At 36.3% G+C, this 14,478-nt stretch overlaps 1 protein-coding gene across 1 annotated transcript in view; it reads right to left on the bottom strand.

Moving 5' to 3' along the window:
- Positions 1-1,895: 1,895 nt before the first annotated feature.
- The window catches only part of LOC117402516 (nicotinamide/nicotinic acid mononucleotide adenylyltransferase 2), a 47,979-nt gene continuing 35,396 nt past the window's right edge, over positions 1,896-14,478 (bottom strand). The window contains exons 5-11 of the mRNA XM_034003741.3: positions 9,471-9,597; positions 7,981-8,061; positions 7,288-7,332; positions 6,820-6,896; positions 6,022-6,123; positions 4,680-4,747; positions 1,896-4,275 (exon numbers count right to left, since the gene is read on the bottom strand). Of these exons, the coding sequence (XP_033859632.1) occupies positions 4,173-4,275; positions 4,680-4,747; positions 6,022-6,123; positions 6,820-6,896; positions 7,288-7,332; positions 7,981-8,061; positions 9,471-9,597 (603 nt within the window). The 3' untranslated portion in view covers positions 1,896-4,172. The remainder of the gene's footprint in view (positions 4,276-4,679; positions 4,748-6,021; positions 6,124-6,819; positions 6,897-7,287; positions 7,333-7,980; positions 8,062-9,470; positions 9,598-14,478) is intronic.

Genomic DNA, 14,478 nt, shown 5'->3' with positions numbered 1-14,478 from the left:
AATAACAACAACCAGCTGAATAAATCTGGATATATTAGAACAACAAACATCATACATTAGTCTGCAGAGAATACATAATATATGTGTACAAAGCTGTAACCATTTTAGGGTATTTTGAATTCATCAAGAAGTTAAAAGGGATGAGTCAGAGTTTGATGTCTTTCTCTTTTTAATATATATATATATATATATATATATATATATATATATATATATATATATATATATCGATTCTGAGTTGCTTTCATTTTGAGCTTGTATATATTTGATAACATCTATAATTGCTCAGGTATGATGTCAATGGCCCTAATGAATCACCTACAATATGCAGAATGCTACTAAGCCCGTATCTCTCTTTTCCAATCCTCAGTGTTCTGTAAAATCCCAGAAATTATAAATAACCTGCAAGAAAAGATCATTTGCCCTGATGTTTACAAGAGTTACCAACTGTTGTGTTCATGTTTAATTAAAACTCTTATTAGTTAGATCAGCCGCCCTATAGTGTTTACTGTGGCATCCTGAAGGGAATGCTGCTTCCAGCGCTTTGCCAATTAATGACAGAAGAAGCAGTGAAAAAATTATGCAACCTGCCACAAACTTAAGAAAGGTGTTATCCTGAGATTGCTGGAACCTTTACCTCATTACCAAAACCCAAGGTGAGCAAGGCCAGCTCCAGGGATCATTTCAGGAACCAAAGTTCATGCTGTATTCATAGTAACAGATTGTGGTGATACAGTAATATATAACAAAATATAATTAAATGTATACTATAATATAAGTAAGTGAATTGCAGTGTATATCAAAAAAATGGGGAATTGAAGAAAAGCTCCAATAAGATAAGCTGTTCTTTGTGAGTGGCAATGGTATGCATCAGACCACAATACCATGCTAGCCATGGGTAGTGTCATCCAGCTTTATAGAATGCAATAAAATTATTGCAATAAAGCAATATATAATTCATATAGGGGCAGTATCCCCAGCAAACTGTACTCTGTTAAGAAAATGAAAACACCACTCCCCACCTACTGTGACCTTCCAGTGCTGTGTGTAATTTCATTGTAATGGTCATTACAGTACCATGGTGTTACCATATAATTACACCAGGTATCAAAATGTTTTTTTTTTTTCTATGGAATTGCACAGTAGTTTCTATATAAGAGCAGTAATTACCCAGTTAATACACTGTAATTACATGGCTATTCATGCCCTGCCACAATTATGTTGCATATTACTGTACTAGCATATCCATGGAACATATTTTTTCCTTGCCATTTGCTTTTTCAATGTTAATGAATCCTAGTTAAAATGGCAATCAACGCTTGTGTCGCTCACAATTAGCTGTCTGATAATAGTGAGATCCCTCACTGTCTCACAGGAGGACATCTCTGATCAGTAACATAATCCAGGTAAATACAACTCCTTTATTCAGTTATTTCTGAACAGTTGTGCAGCATGTACCTTTTATAAATACTGCCACCCATTAACTTTATATGAATCACGCTCCATGGAATCCCATAGGGTATTTATTTATTTATTTATTTATTTATTTTTAAATGTATTGATCAAACATCTCTAAATAAAAAAAATATATATACATTAAGATTGGAAAGAGGTCCATGTTAGAATGTAAACATGTCTTTGAATCTGTTGATATTAAGGTATTTATAATAGACCCCTATGTCTATTTTGCCATCCAGAAATATGATCCAGAATATGTATTTTAAGTCTACATTTTTCTTTGGCTTCAGTAATGTGCACTTTAGAATAAGACTGGTGCTTACCAAGTTGATGTAACAAGATATAGATCAGATATAAAACCTATAAAGAATATGAATCCAAAACCTGTACAGAAAATCAATCAATCAATAAATAAATAAACAATAACGTCTCAGCAATGGCAGGTATTTTTAACTTTTATTAATCTAAATGGAAGAATCACTCTAAAACAAATAGCAGTCAATAATTTTAATACTAGCCTTATTATACAATGTACCGATACAAACAAAGAAAAATAATCTAATGAAGTTACACTTTGAAAAACATCCAAAAACCACATTGCCCTTGATTATAGTGTAATACTGGGCTGAAGGAGTAATCCAATCTGCAGTTTAAATAGATTTATACAGTACTTGTTTAGTTGTTTTTCCTTTAAATGTCACTATTAATTAAAAGCTTTTTTGTGGGGTTTAGCATTTCCTTCGCTTCAGCCAATATGATATTCTCAGAGATATCTTACCTGGTATTTGTTTTGACTTGTTTGTCAGTTATGTAATCCAATCTGCAGACTGCAATGCTCTTTTAATGTCTTACACCAAGTAAAATATCCCTGCTGTACAATCTTATGTCAATTATTATTCTTTATCAAACAGTCCATATTTATAACATACATAATATAGAAAACAGATACACCCAGAGACATAAAAGCACTAAGCTGGTTGTTTTCTAATAAGCATGCTGCTATCTTTAAACTGGACCTGCGACCAGAAAAAAAGCCTAGATCACATCATGACTCAAGTTGGAGCTAAATGCAGAGTAGTGGATAAGCTGGGTAGTGATTGTTCAAATGTTTTTTTTTTTTTATTATTATTATTAAAAAGATCCCAGGGGCTCTACAGGGTTACACATGCCATGGTTTGAACTCAATCTGCTGCTGATGGAAATTAATAAGACTGATTTCAAGTCACTCCCAGTAGCAAATGTTAATGTGGCAAGAGTCCAAGAGCAAGATTGTGGAGGGTAGTGGAGTGCGAAGGGGCAAGGAATACTCTGATTGGTTAGCTTTCTTCCATGAACGGGACGGTCCTCCAGAGAGTGTATCTACTGTATGTCTGGACCAGGCTGTGAGCTCCTTACAGTGCAGTTCCTGAACAAGCATGAGCTGAAGGAGCTCATGTTATTATTTTTCAAGAGAGACAGCCTGCTTGTCAGTCCTATTTTTAAACATGGCCTCCTTAAATTGGCCGTTTCTGGAGTGTGCTTTTTATTAGGATAGTAATGTTCTTGTCAGTTTCATGATCTTAAAAAAAAAAAAAAAAAAAAAAAAAAAAAAAAATGTAGGCCATATATTTAATGTATTTTTTAAAACAATTTTGGCTTTGTCTGTGACACTTGGTGAGCACATGATTTATATGGAAGTCTATTTCTGATGCTACTAAAAAGATCAATTTATCTGATAACTGATGCGCTTGGCATCACCAGTTGCTGGGAATAGGTGTCCATTTTTTGACTGACTTGAAACCCAAAGCACCAGGATTTGGCAGCAGGTAACTGCAGATTAGCCCTTGACATACACAGAGTAAGCCAACGAACACCCGGTTAAATATTTACAAATTAGTGAAGTCACCTTCCATCAAATTGTAAAATCTCTCTAGGAAAATGATTGCTGTAAATCTGCCATGCAATCCCAAATAAATCATTTCAGTTTTGTATTAAAGACTTTTTTTTAATGACATTGTTTCAGACCATTAAACCTGCCATTTTAAATGGTCCACCAGTGATTCTTTCAATTTATCAACATCGCTCTTTTCAATTTTTTTTTTACTTCCTGTTTGCTTCACAAGCTCCCTGTACTGTATAAACCTTGATTATTGAGAATCAATAATGGTGGATAGAGAATGGACTAATCAACAGGAGACAGTTCTTGTCATTTTAATCGCCTCATTGCCTCCTGGTCGTTATTTGCTAATATGTTTACCACAGACTATAAATCTACTTTGCAATAAAAGCAATCATGCCAAAAATAAATAATAAAACACATTAACACATGCATTAGAAGAACAGTATTAAATGTACAGCAAATGCCAACAGCTTATCGTTGGAGAATATTCCTTGCACCCTCCTTCCACGCCCTCCTCCCAGCAGCCCCTTGTGTGCACAGAAGAAGAAGAGTCTAGTCAAGGGCGGATCCATGTATTCTGTGCCATCTCATTCAGCACAGTACCCCTGGGAGGCCCTGTTGCTATGTTACAGTTAGGAGAGACAGAGACACTGAAGGCTCCTGTACATGGAAAGCAGCAGAGCAGGAGGAATATAAGTTTTACACAGAGCGAGGGAGAGAGAGAGAGAGAGAGAGAGAGAGAGAGAGAGAGAGAGAGAGAGAGAGAGAGAGAGAGAGAGAGAGAGAGAGAGAAACTGAAGCCACCCCCAAGCAGGAAAGTAGAGAATGGAGGGCTCTATCCGGAGGTGTTGATGTACAGCTGACTCTGCAGGATGTAGTCGATGACTGGCTGGCTCAGGTAGTCCACCACATGCCCGTCTCCGTGTTGCAAGGCCAGTCTGTGGGAGGGAAGAGGAGGGACAGCTATGTTAGCAATATTATGTCTTAAGGTGAATGAAACAACCTTTTGGAATGCTCCAATGCATGTTTATGCATTATGTGGCTATGAGAAACTTCCGCTAGAAAGCGCTTCGGTTTGCTTCCTGTGTGACATGCTGCTTTCCTGCTCATAGTCACCTAATAAATAGGTTGTACAATAAATACCATAAATTTTCACTGTTTCATAATATGGGGAGAACTGCCTTGCCTGAAACATATGCATGTGAAACTGTTCATTACATAAAATAAATCTCCCTCACTAAACAATGTTTATCTTAGCACAGGAACTGTACAAATTTGTAGGGTAAGGGAGAGGAAAAATGTTTTTTTTCATGAGAATTTTCATTTCTAGACTTAAACTTACCTGCTCTTGGTAGAACTGACAATAGACATGGGATGATTCATTTCATCTTTAACAACAATGATGTTATCCTGAAGTCAGAAAAGAAAAATAACTGTGTAAACAGCAAACAAATCAGCTTTAAAAAATTGTTTTTCATCTGCAAATGAATCTATTGTAGCAGTTTTACAATCATATTTTGATAATACCGCTAACCTGGACATACAAACGTTTACACTTTGCTGAACAATAATTTGTACCCAATAGATGGTGGTGGTGCTACAAGAACTTCATGGTACACAAATCAAATTATTTACAAGGTGCTGACATAGAGAAGGGGGGAAGCAGGGAATACATTGTGTAGCTAGTATCAAACACACATACTTAAAGCTTGAAATACAGGTTCATTACACTGGACTAACATGCATGATGGGGTCTATTTGAAAGAAATGGGATCCTCATTTCCCAGTATGTTTATTCTATGTAGTGCTGAAACGTTAATAAGTAGTATTTAAATCCGCCATTATGCCATCAGCAAAATCAATAGTAAACCCAAAACTTTTTGCTGGAAAGAAAAGCCTTGCCTCATCCTGAATATCGGGTGTATTCCGCATGTTAGCTGCCCTGGGTGCCTCATTACAAAGTGCTGATGTTGTGTTAACCAACTTTTTACATAACTGCCTATTCAGAACCAAGCATTCAAAACAAAAATGTCTCCTGCAGTTTTGCAGTGACGGTCTGCATTAGTAACAATGGTATCAAAGTAACGGAGGACCAGAATGCAGGGGAACAAAGAGGTGGAGCTACAGAGGGATACTGGAGGTGTCGAAAATACAGCAGTTGACACCAGAAGGGAAGGGTCAGATGACACATACTGCTTTAACACAATGTAAAGATGTGTCTTTAGAAGTGCTTCAGGCTACTACTCAATCCACACATTGTCTGGCATTGTCTTTTCAGGAATATTTCATGAAGTCTGAGTTCCAGTTTTGGTTTAGTTTAACTTGATGTCTGTGTGAAACCTGCTGAATAATGTGACATTTCTAACATGAAATACTGTACAACTATTGACTTCTGGTAGACTTTTGCGATATCATTTTGTAGTTTCTTCGATTATATGATGTTAAATAAAAGATCTAAATTATGCTTATATACATATTTTTTTAATTAAATGTCTCAATCCTAAAATTCTAGGTGATGCAAAACTTTTGGCCATAGCTGTAGTTACTTAATGTGGGCAAATCCATTTAAAATGCAAGTAGTTCTTCCCTCATAAAACATGACCATGGTAAATTTGCAGTGCTATTAAATTACTGCCTCACCATAACAGTGCCTGAAGAGTCAGTTATGAGTGTGTTTAACTCACCTTGTACTTGCGAAGGACTGAGGAATGGTTCATGATTCTTTCTGTGTCCGCATTGTCACGGGGTACCACCACAATCCCAAAATCCCCTACGATCACCTCCATCTAGGAAAAAAAAGAATACAAATACAGCCTTGAAATGCCAACATGTTAAGTAACATGCCTGTACTCTACATGAACTGTAAACATGTTTAAAACAAGGGCTTCATTCACTTGCCTAATAATGAACCACAAGACCTACCGTAAATCTGAAGCATCTAATCCTTTTTTTTTAACATTACATTAAGTTTAACAGTTATTTTCCAATCACAAGCCTTTGCTGCATGGCTTTATTTTTATATTCAGTGAATACAGTAGCAAGCTTAAAAAAAACCCAGTATGAACACATGTGATCAAAAAAAAAACTGAACCTGTACAGTGTGTAGTAGTGGTTAGGGCTCTGGACTCTTGACCGGAGGGTCGTGGGTTCAATCCCAGGTGGGGGACACTGCTGCTGTACCCTTGAGCAAGGTACTTTACCTAGATTGCTCCAGTAAAAACCCAACTGTATAAATGGGTAATTGTATGTAAAAATAATGTGATATCTTGTAACAATTGTAAGTCGCCCTGGATAAGGGCGTCTGCTAAGAAATAAATAATAATAATACTTGTACTTGTCAATGGTCAGCAGTCCATACCATTAGTGTTTATTATTTCATATTGTTTAGTCTGAATTGACAGTACAATCTGATCACACGTGTAAACATATTGTTATACACCCTTTGGTATATTATTGAGGCGGAGCGACTTAAATTAACTCACGTCACTCTCTTTCCAGAGGCCGGGAATGCAGAAGGACTCAAGTAGGTCACTGCCACACAGCAGAAGGATGCGCAGCTCTGGGGACAACAGATTTGATGGCACAGTTAGCATGTAAGATATATGAGGGATGATATAGCATACATTCACGCATCTCTGTAATGGTATTGCATTTAGGATAATACATTTTTCATTAATTTAAGCTTCAGCACTGTTTAGTTTAAGGAGTTGTGAAACTGAGGCTGAGATTCAACATGGATTAATTGTACATTTCTGTAGTACCTTTAAACCACCCACTGAAATTTTAATTTTGCTTAAGTATGTACTTTTACACCAAGTTCATTTTTTTTAGTAATTAAAATGAAAACACTACTAATTGCAAATGTTTTTCTGTGCAGTTTTAAATCCTACAGCTGTAAATAAGACACAATTAGTGCAGTAAATGAATGAACAGAAAACACTGGTTCTCACCAATCTCCTCGTATCTCATTGCTGTTCCCAGGTTTGCATTCTCATCTGCAACATCAGAAAGAAGATACATCAGTAACATACAATTTTCTGTAGGTTGTCATGCAATTATTTGAAAGAAGAAAATATCTATTTTGAGTTAAATAGGCACATCAGTACGACAACAGCCTCTCTGAGTATGCAAATTATACGTAATATATACTCCGACTCGTTATCAACATGTAGGAAATTTGGGACAGAGAGCATCAAATATATATTTTCCTTTTTTGACCATCATAAGTAAAAAGAATAGTAATTTCAACCCCATTTGCTTGTCTAATCTGATGTTAGATTACAAGTGTGTCTTTTATTGTATTTCCATTTGTTTTTGTTGATTTTCATGTCAGCCAGGCTCTTACAATGACTATTGATTACTCGTGACCTTACAGGGACTGGCAGTGTACTGTTGTTAAAGTTTAAATAAATAAAGGTGCTAATGCACCAATGTGATTGTACCACTATAGTCTCAAATGAACAACTCTACTAATATAGTCAAGCAGACAAACGTTTTGGATGATAAAGGCATTATTCTACTGCTTGATTTATAAGATCTTATTATTTTAATGTGTAAATATTTCAGTTGACTATCACTTATGCACTATTTGAAATTAGACCACAACCCTTATTTATTTTTTTTAATAGTTTGCTACTACTTACCCACAAAAGTGAAGCGATCAATGTGGGGGCGTACACAGCAGATCTTTCCTAGACTCTCACTCACCTTTCCCAAAAGCTTAACTGGAAGAAGACAATCATGGAATGAATGCATTATGACATAAATGGATTTAATTACAATACTTAAATACCCCAAACCTCAAATTATTATTATTATTATTTATTTATTAGCTGACGCCCTTATCCAGGGCAACTTACAATTGTTACAAGATATCACATTATTTCTACATACAATTACCCATTTATACAGTTGGGTTTTTAATGGAGCAATCTAGGTAAAGTACCTTGCTCAAGGGTACAGCAGCAGTGTCCCCATCGGGGATTGAACCCTACTCCACACTGCTGCCCAGGTCTTCCCAACAGTATCAACCAGACATTGATGCCTGCTAGTCAGAGTTTAATTGCCTAATGAAAAAATGAACTACTTTAGGTTTTTGTTTTGTTATTGAAGTGTTTCATGAAAAAAAGCTTGTTCCCTTCTCTGAAGCCATTTTCAAGCAAGATTATATAAAAAGTACATTCATATGACATTTAAAGTTTGACTTGTGGTGTTGAAGCGCTTTTTGATTTCCATGTTATGCATTAGCCGTAGTCCTTTTTTTTAAAATGTAACACAATCTGTTACCACATTTCGTTACCTGAAAAAGGAACCTTTACAGTTACAAGTTACTGTAAAAAGTAATCAGATTACAGCAATGCATAACATGTAATGAATTACTCCCCAACATTGACATGTAAAAAACAAATACAAAACTGTGAATGCACTGTGTTTGTACTGCTGCCAATGTGTTTTAAACAATCCTTCTTAATTGACATTACCAGGTGAGGCTACACTTCTTATCCTCAGCTCTCTCAGCAGGAAGCCAATCTGTCTGTGTGGCATTGCACTGCCACTGCAGACTTGACAGAGTAGTGGGTGTGAGTGTGACCCAAATCAAAAACATGGGAAACTTCCAAAAGAGGAGAAAGAACAGTACAGAAAAAGATAGGAAATGGGCATTTAAAATAGCATCAATTTCTCTTAATAAAATAAAATACCAGGTGGAAAAGGGGGACGTGTGTGCTAGATATAACTTTATCCACATCATTTACTTTTTTCAGTCTAAAGACTTGAAGTTACTTTGCAATTCATTCTTAACGAGCATTTCATCTGGTAATGCTCTCACTCTGAAATAAATTGCTTTTAAAATAGCTGTTTCTCTGACTCTTTCTATAATGTTTTGGCTCTTAACTGACTGCTCTAAAGAAATCTTTTTTGGCTGAGATTAGGCTTCTGTCCAACATTTGGTCGGAGTACAAGAATTAACTTATTCATATCTGACACAACAGGTATTGGGGACAGTTAAGTGTCCATAACTAGAAGCAATGATGCCTAACAAAGGAATAATATCTTTACAGAGGGTTCTACTTTATTTTGTTTATGACACAATGTCCCCTCCAGAGGATGGATAGAACACAAGAGAACAACTCACTTGCAGTGGGCTTGTTGTCTGTAATGTTGGTGTTCTGGTAGATGGGACGTGTCTCGTTCTGTGGCTGTCCAATCACTGGAGTTGTAGACGGGGAATTCACATTTGAGAGAATGCAGCCCGTCACTCTCTAAGGGAAATAGAGATGAAAAGCGCAAAGGAGAGAAGAGACAGTTTGAGTAGTCAAGTATTTATTCACTATAAACCTGTTGAGTTTTAGTGTAATTGTTAATATAATTAGGACCTTCCACACAAGGTGGTAAGTGATTCTTCTCAAGTGCTTCGGAGGAATGTTCCACAATACAAAATAAACAGTGCTTCCAAGTATTATTATTTTTTATCTGCAGTGTAATCTTTTACCATGAACATACACCATTTCAGGGTCATTCTACTGAATTACGTAATACAAATACTGCAATAACTGCATGTGGGCCGATCCTCTACATTCATTTCAACGTGCATTGTAAGTGCAATAACCCTAGAAAGGTGTTCTATTAAACTTTCAATCTCAGGACTGCTTACCTCTGGATTCCATTTAATGACACAATGTTGGAAAACTGTAACTAAGAACAACCTTCAACACTTACACTAAGGCTGGCGACTGTCAAGAGAAAATGCTGCAGATCTATCGATAAGGCCTAGGAGACCCCTGGACTGGGCTTGAGGCCCTTTCATGCTGTTTTATAGTACAGCCTGTGTTCATACAAGAGCTACTCTGAAGCACCATATACATAGTAATTCCAGTGACAGGCCTTCTTGTTAGTTTGAGAAAAGGGCAATTCTGAATGTCAGCAGATAGGAGAAATACACTGAGACTAGAGGCCTTTTTTTTTCAAAGATTGAAACAGGCAATGTATTATATAAACTGACTGATTTCTCAAATGAGGCAGAGCCACATAACTTTACCCAGCCACAATACAGAAGCAGAAAAAGTTCCTGCATCCAATTTTGTGTTAAGTTACCCCTGCCTGGTGTTATTGTGGAAATGAAGCCAGACCAATTGAAATCACAGCAGCCAGCCCTAAATTTTTTGATGGTAATTTAAAAAGAACATAAAATACACAATGTAAAAAAATAAATAAAAAATAGTCACAAAAGGCAGATTAGCCCACAGAAATGTATCGGTAGCTCAAGGTAAAGAAAAAGTAGCTTAGCACGCTTAACTTGAAAACTGTACTAGAAACACTTATCCAGCTTCTGTCATTGCTGGCAGAAAATACTGCAAGTAGAATCCTATGGACCTGACATGAAGAATCCTAGGCTCCTCCCTGCCTCCTGCTGTGACCTGTTCTGAAAATGTCTGCTTCTAAAATGATAGCCATTATAATCCGCAGCTAGCATCAGGCATTATTAAAGACCTGGGAAGTCAATGCTGTGATACTGGACATTCCTGGAGACCAATGTTATGTCAGCTCAAAGGATGAAGGGAAGAGAAGCCTTCTGTTTTCCTCCTGGCCTATTGTACATTCACAATTCATTTGCACTCAGACAGGCTACATGCAGACTGCCCCTGTTGTTCATACATACTGTATACCACTTATTAACAATCTCTGAAATTGTTAATGCAGCTTTTTCATACACACAGTGTATGGGCTGGCCTCAAAGTAGTGCTAAAATGAGCTGACAAAAAGGCAAACATCTTTGGAAAAGCCCAGCTTTCACATGCAAGGTCCCAAAAAGGTGTTTTCTTAATTTGTGTTTTTGCTAAATAAATATACACTTTGAATGCAGCTCATCCTTTTTTTAACCAAATACCATATGCTCTGTTCTAAAGTAACACTCATGCCATATTTAACTACGAGATCCTTCAAAATTTGGCAGCTAATTCATTTACTGCTGTACCAGAAAAAGTTTCACATTGCTGAAAATCGATTTACTATGTTCCTGAACCACAGTTAAATACTCACTAGTCCAGCCTGTGGTGCTGTTTTATCATTCCTTAACCAATGTACTATAAATTATTATGCCAAAAAAGCATGTGCATGTGGCATGCAGAGAAAAAGAGCCTTCTGCAATCCCTGCATAATTTATGTACTAGTAGCTGTTAATCTTACCAGCAGAGAAACCTGATGAACAGAGATTCATATTCTGGATGCTACACGTGAAAGGATTTATCACAGATTTTAATTTATTGAAGTTTTATCACAGATTTGAAGTTTTGCTAGGGCAATGCAGAGTGTGAATGCCAGTAGTGATGAGGTGGTAAAAAGTATTAGGTGTAGAATTTATGAGCAATTCAAGTAAAGGCTGCCACACACCAGGCATGATGCGATTTTTCATTGGGTGACAAGATACTTTCGCAGCAACATGACCACACACACCAGAAGTGACGCAGAGGCGATGCGACAGATTTCAAAACTGCCAGATCTATAAACTATTACAAATTGCTATTGACAAAACTATGATAAAGACTGGTACATATTCGTCAATATGATGTAGTAATTATGAGCGTCTTCTCTGACGGTATTTCAACATATATGGCAATAAATCATATATACCAGGCTTATAAAGTCTTCAAAATGGATAGCCATATATTATCTTTAAAATCAGTATCTTTATAATTACAATGATCTTTGTCATAAAACTCTGGGTATTTTTCCTTGGCAAGTATTATTTGTTCCTCCATATTCTGGATGCTGCTTCACCCTGCTGGATCACGTGCATTGAAGCTGTTCTCTGATTGCTCAATGCCCTAGTTGTCGCACGACAAACTACAAAAATCCAATCCTATTTATTTTATATCGCTCCAGTTTTTGCCCGCACGTTACCTGTCAGGTCGCCTGTGGTGTGAAAGAGACTTATCAAAAGTATAGGTTCTATTCATTTTGTCGCATTGCTGCACAGTTTTGCTTGTCCCAATGTGTCTAGAGGGTAGTAGCCTTAACACTTACCTTCAAACAGCCAACACATTTTATATGTTTTTTGGTAAGTATTTGGAATTGGCTAAAATGCCGCAGTCAGTTAATCTCTGAGACCACAGATGTGATTCAATCTTCTAAGCAAACTATTTATTTACCAGCGAGCTGCATCCAGAATACAGAATAAAGAATGTATGCCTGTTTGTCTTGTCTTCAGAAAACTTTTATTTTGTCACTGTTCACAAACTACTGTAGCTGTAGTGACTCTGACTTTAAATGCACATTTAGTGATTGTGGTAAACAACATCCTATTTGAATACAGTATAATCACAAAAAAATGTTGATGTCTATTTTTTTTGAAAATCCCATGAAAAAGGAGCCTGTGAATTAAAAAAACACCCACGTTGGTAACAGAAGTTTTAATTTGTAAAATTTATTTTATGCAAGCTTTTACAAAGAATGCTGATGAGAAAGGCTGAATTAAAAGGAAATCTGGGCTATTTCTGTAAAATAAAAACAATTCAAATTAAGAACAAAATAAAAATACACTTGACAAGCCTGAGGTAATCCTTTATCATTCTGAATTTTATTAAAGACATTTTATTAAAACTGCTGCAGCTTGCTTTACATCTCTCTTACTCCAGTATTTTCTTATCAGCCATTTTGTTTAAGAGTAAGCAGCTTTACTTTTTTTTTTACATTTTCGATTTCTGCTTTATGGTGTTCACAGTCATTATGAGTGGTTCTAGGTTCTTATACTGTAATTTGTCTCTTGGTTTGCTTATAGATTATCTGGCTTTGAGCTGCTTTGACTGCCAGTCCCAGCTATTCTATATTTTAGACAGTGTAGGTGGGGCTGAGTTTGAATAGAATAGTCTGTTCAGTGCCAGAGAATATTCGTTCCCCCTAAGAACCAATATTCAGGAATATTGGTTCCCCTTCTGAATATTTGTACACCCTTATTTATTTTTTATTTTTTTATAACAAAAGTATTCATTCTTTGCATACAAGTCTATATCCATGCACTTTCAACTAAAACCTTCATTCTAAGACCACTTTCCCTAACCCTAACTCTAATCCTAACTCTAACCTTAAACTTGTACCACCCAGTTCTCTCTGACAGGTCCAGTCTTGACTACAATAATACATGATAACAGCCTGTGAACATTGCTCCAATTTGCTACCATTATACATGCATAATTTGGTCCCACCAGTGAACAAATGTTCACTGGTGAGACCAAATGTTTGTTCCCTTGGGGGTACAAATATTCAGGGGAAACATATATTCTCTGACACCGGTACTTAAAATCTCTATAAGTGCAAAGCCAATAAAAGGCTGATTTAGAGATGAAATATTATATCTGAAGCAACAGAACCCAGCATCACTCTGAATGATACAATATTAACAGATATGAAAGAATCCATTAAAATTACACTTGAAGCACCTTACTCTTTTTAAAGTGATCAAAAATGTAAGCCAAAGAAAGTTTATTAAAAAAAAAATAGGGAAAACGACACTAAGTTGTGATAGATCCTTAAACAGTGCTAGGACTACGGTAAAAGAGGCTTTAATCACATACACTCTGAAGCTGGTCTGAAAACTCTTCTGTCTCAAACAGTTATATACCAATGAGATACAGTAATGCAGGGGTAGGGCACCTTGGCTCTCTCATTCTTTTCCATTGCAGAGATTTTTTTCAAACCTTGCTGAAGGTCAAGAAAAAAAGTCCTGCAATAGAATTGTAATGGAGGAGCCAAGATACCTATTCACGCTGCAAGGCACCTTAACAGTTATTGGAAGAAATAACAGATTAGGAAAAGTGTACTGTTGTAATAATCTAAAATGCTGCTAATCAAAATGCTGCAGTCTGTTAACTCTATATTAAACAATGTTATTTTTAAAATGTAATATTAACCTTTGTTTTTTTGTACACCTATATTAACATTGCTAAAATAAACAATAGTAATATGGTCCACAATAGAGCAGAGTGTCAGTATTAAGATCATTAAAATAGACCCCGGTAGTTAATATCCCACTATGTACACAGAACCGCCACTGGCAGTATTTGCCTAGAAGTTCAGTACATTTTTCTGTTCAGCCACTCCAGCACCATGCTTCATTGAGCAATAAGGGAGACAGAGAGGACGACAGG

This window comes from Acipenser ruthenus, chromosome 10 (genome assembly GCF_902713425.1).
Source record: "Acipenser ruthenus chromosome 10, fAciRut3.2 maternal haplotype, whole genome shotgun sequence".
NCBI lineage: Eukaryota > Metazoa > Chordata > Actinopteri > Acipenseriformes > Acipenseridae > Acipenser > Acipenser ruthenus.
This window is presented reverse-complemented; position numbering and strand designations above follow the sequence as displayed.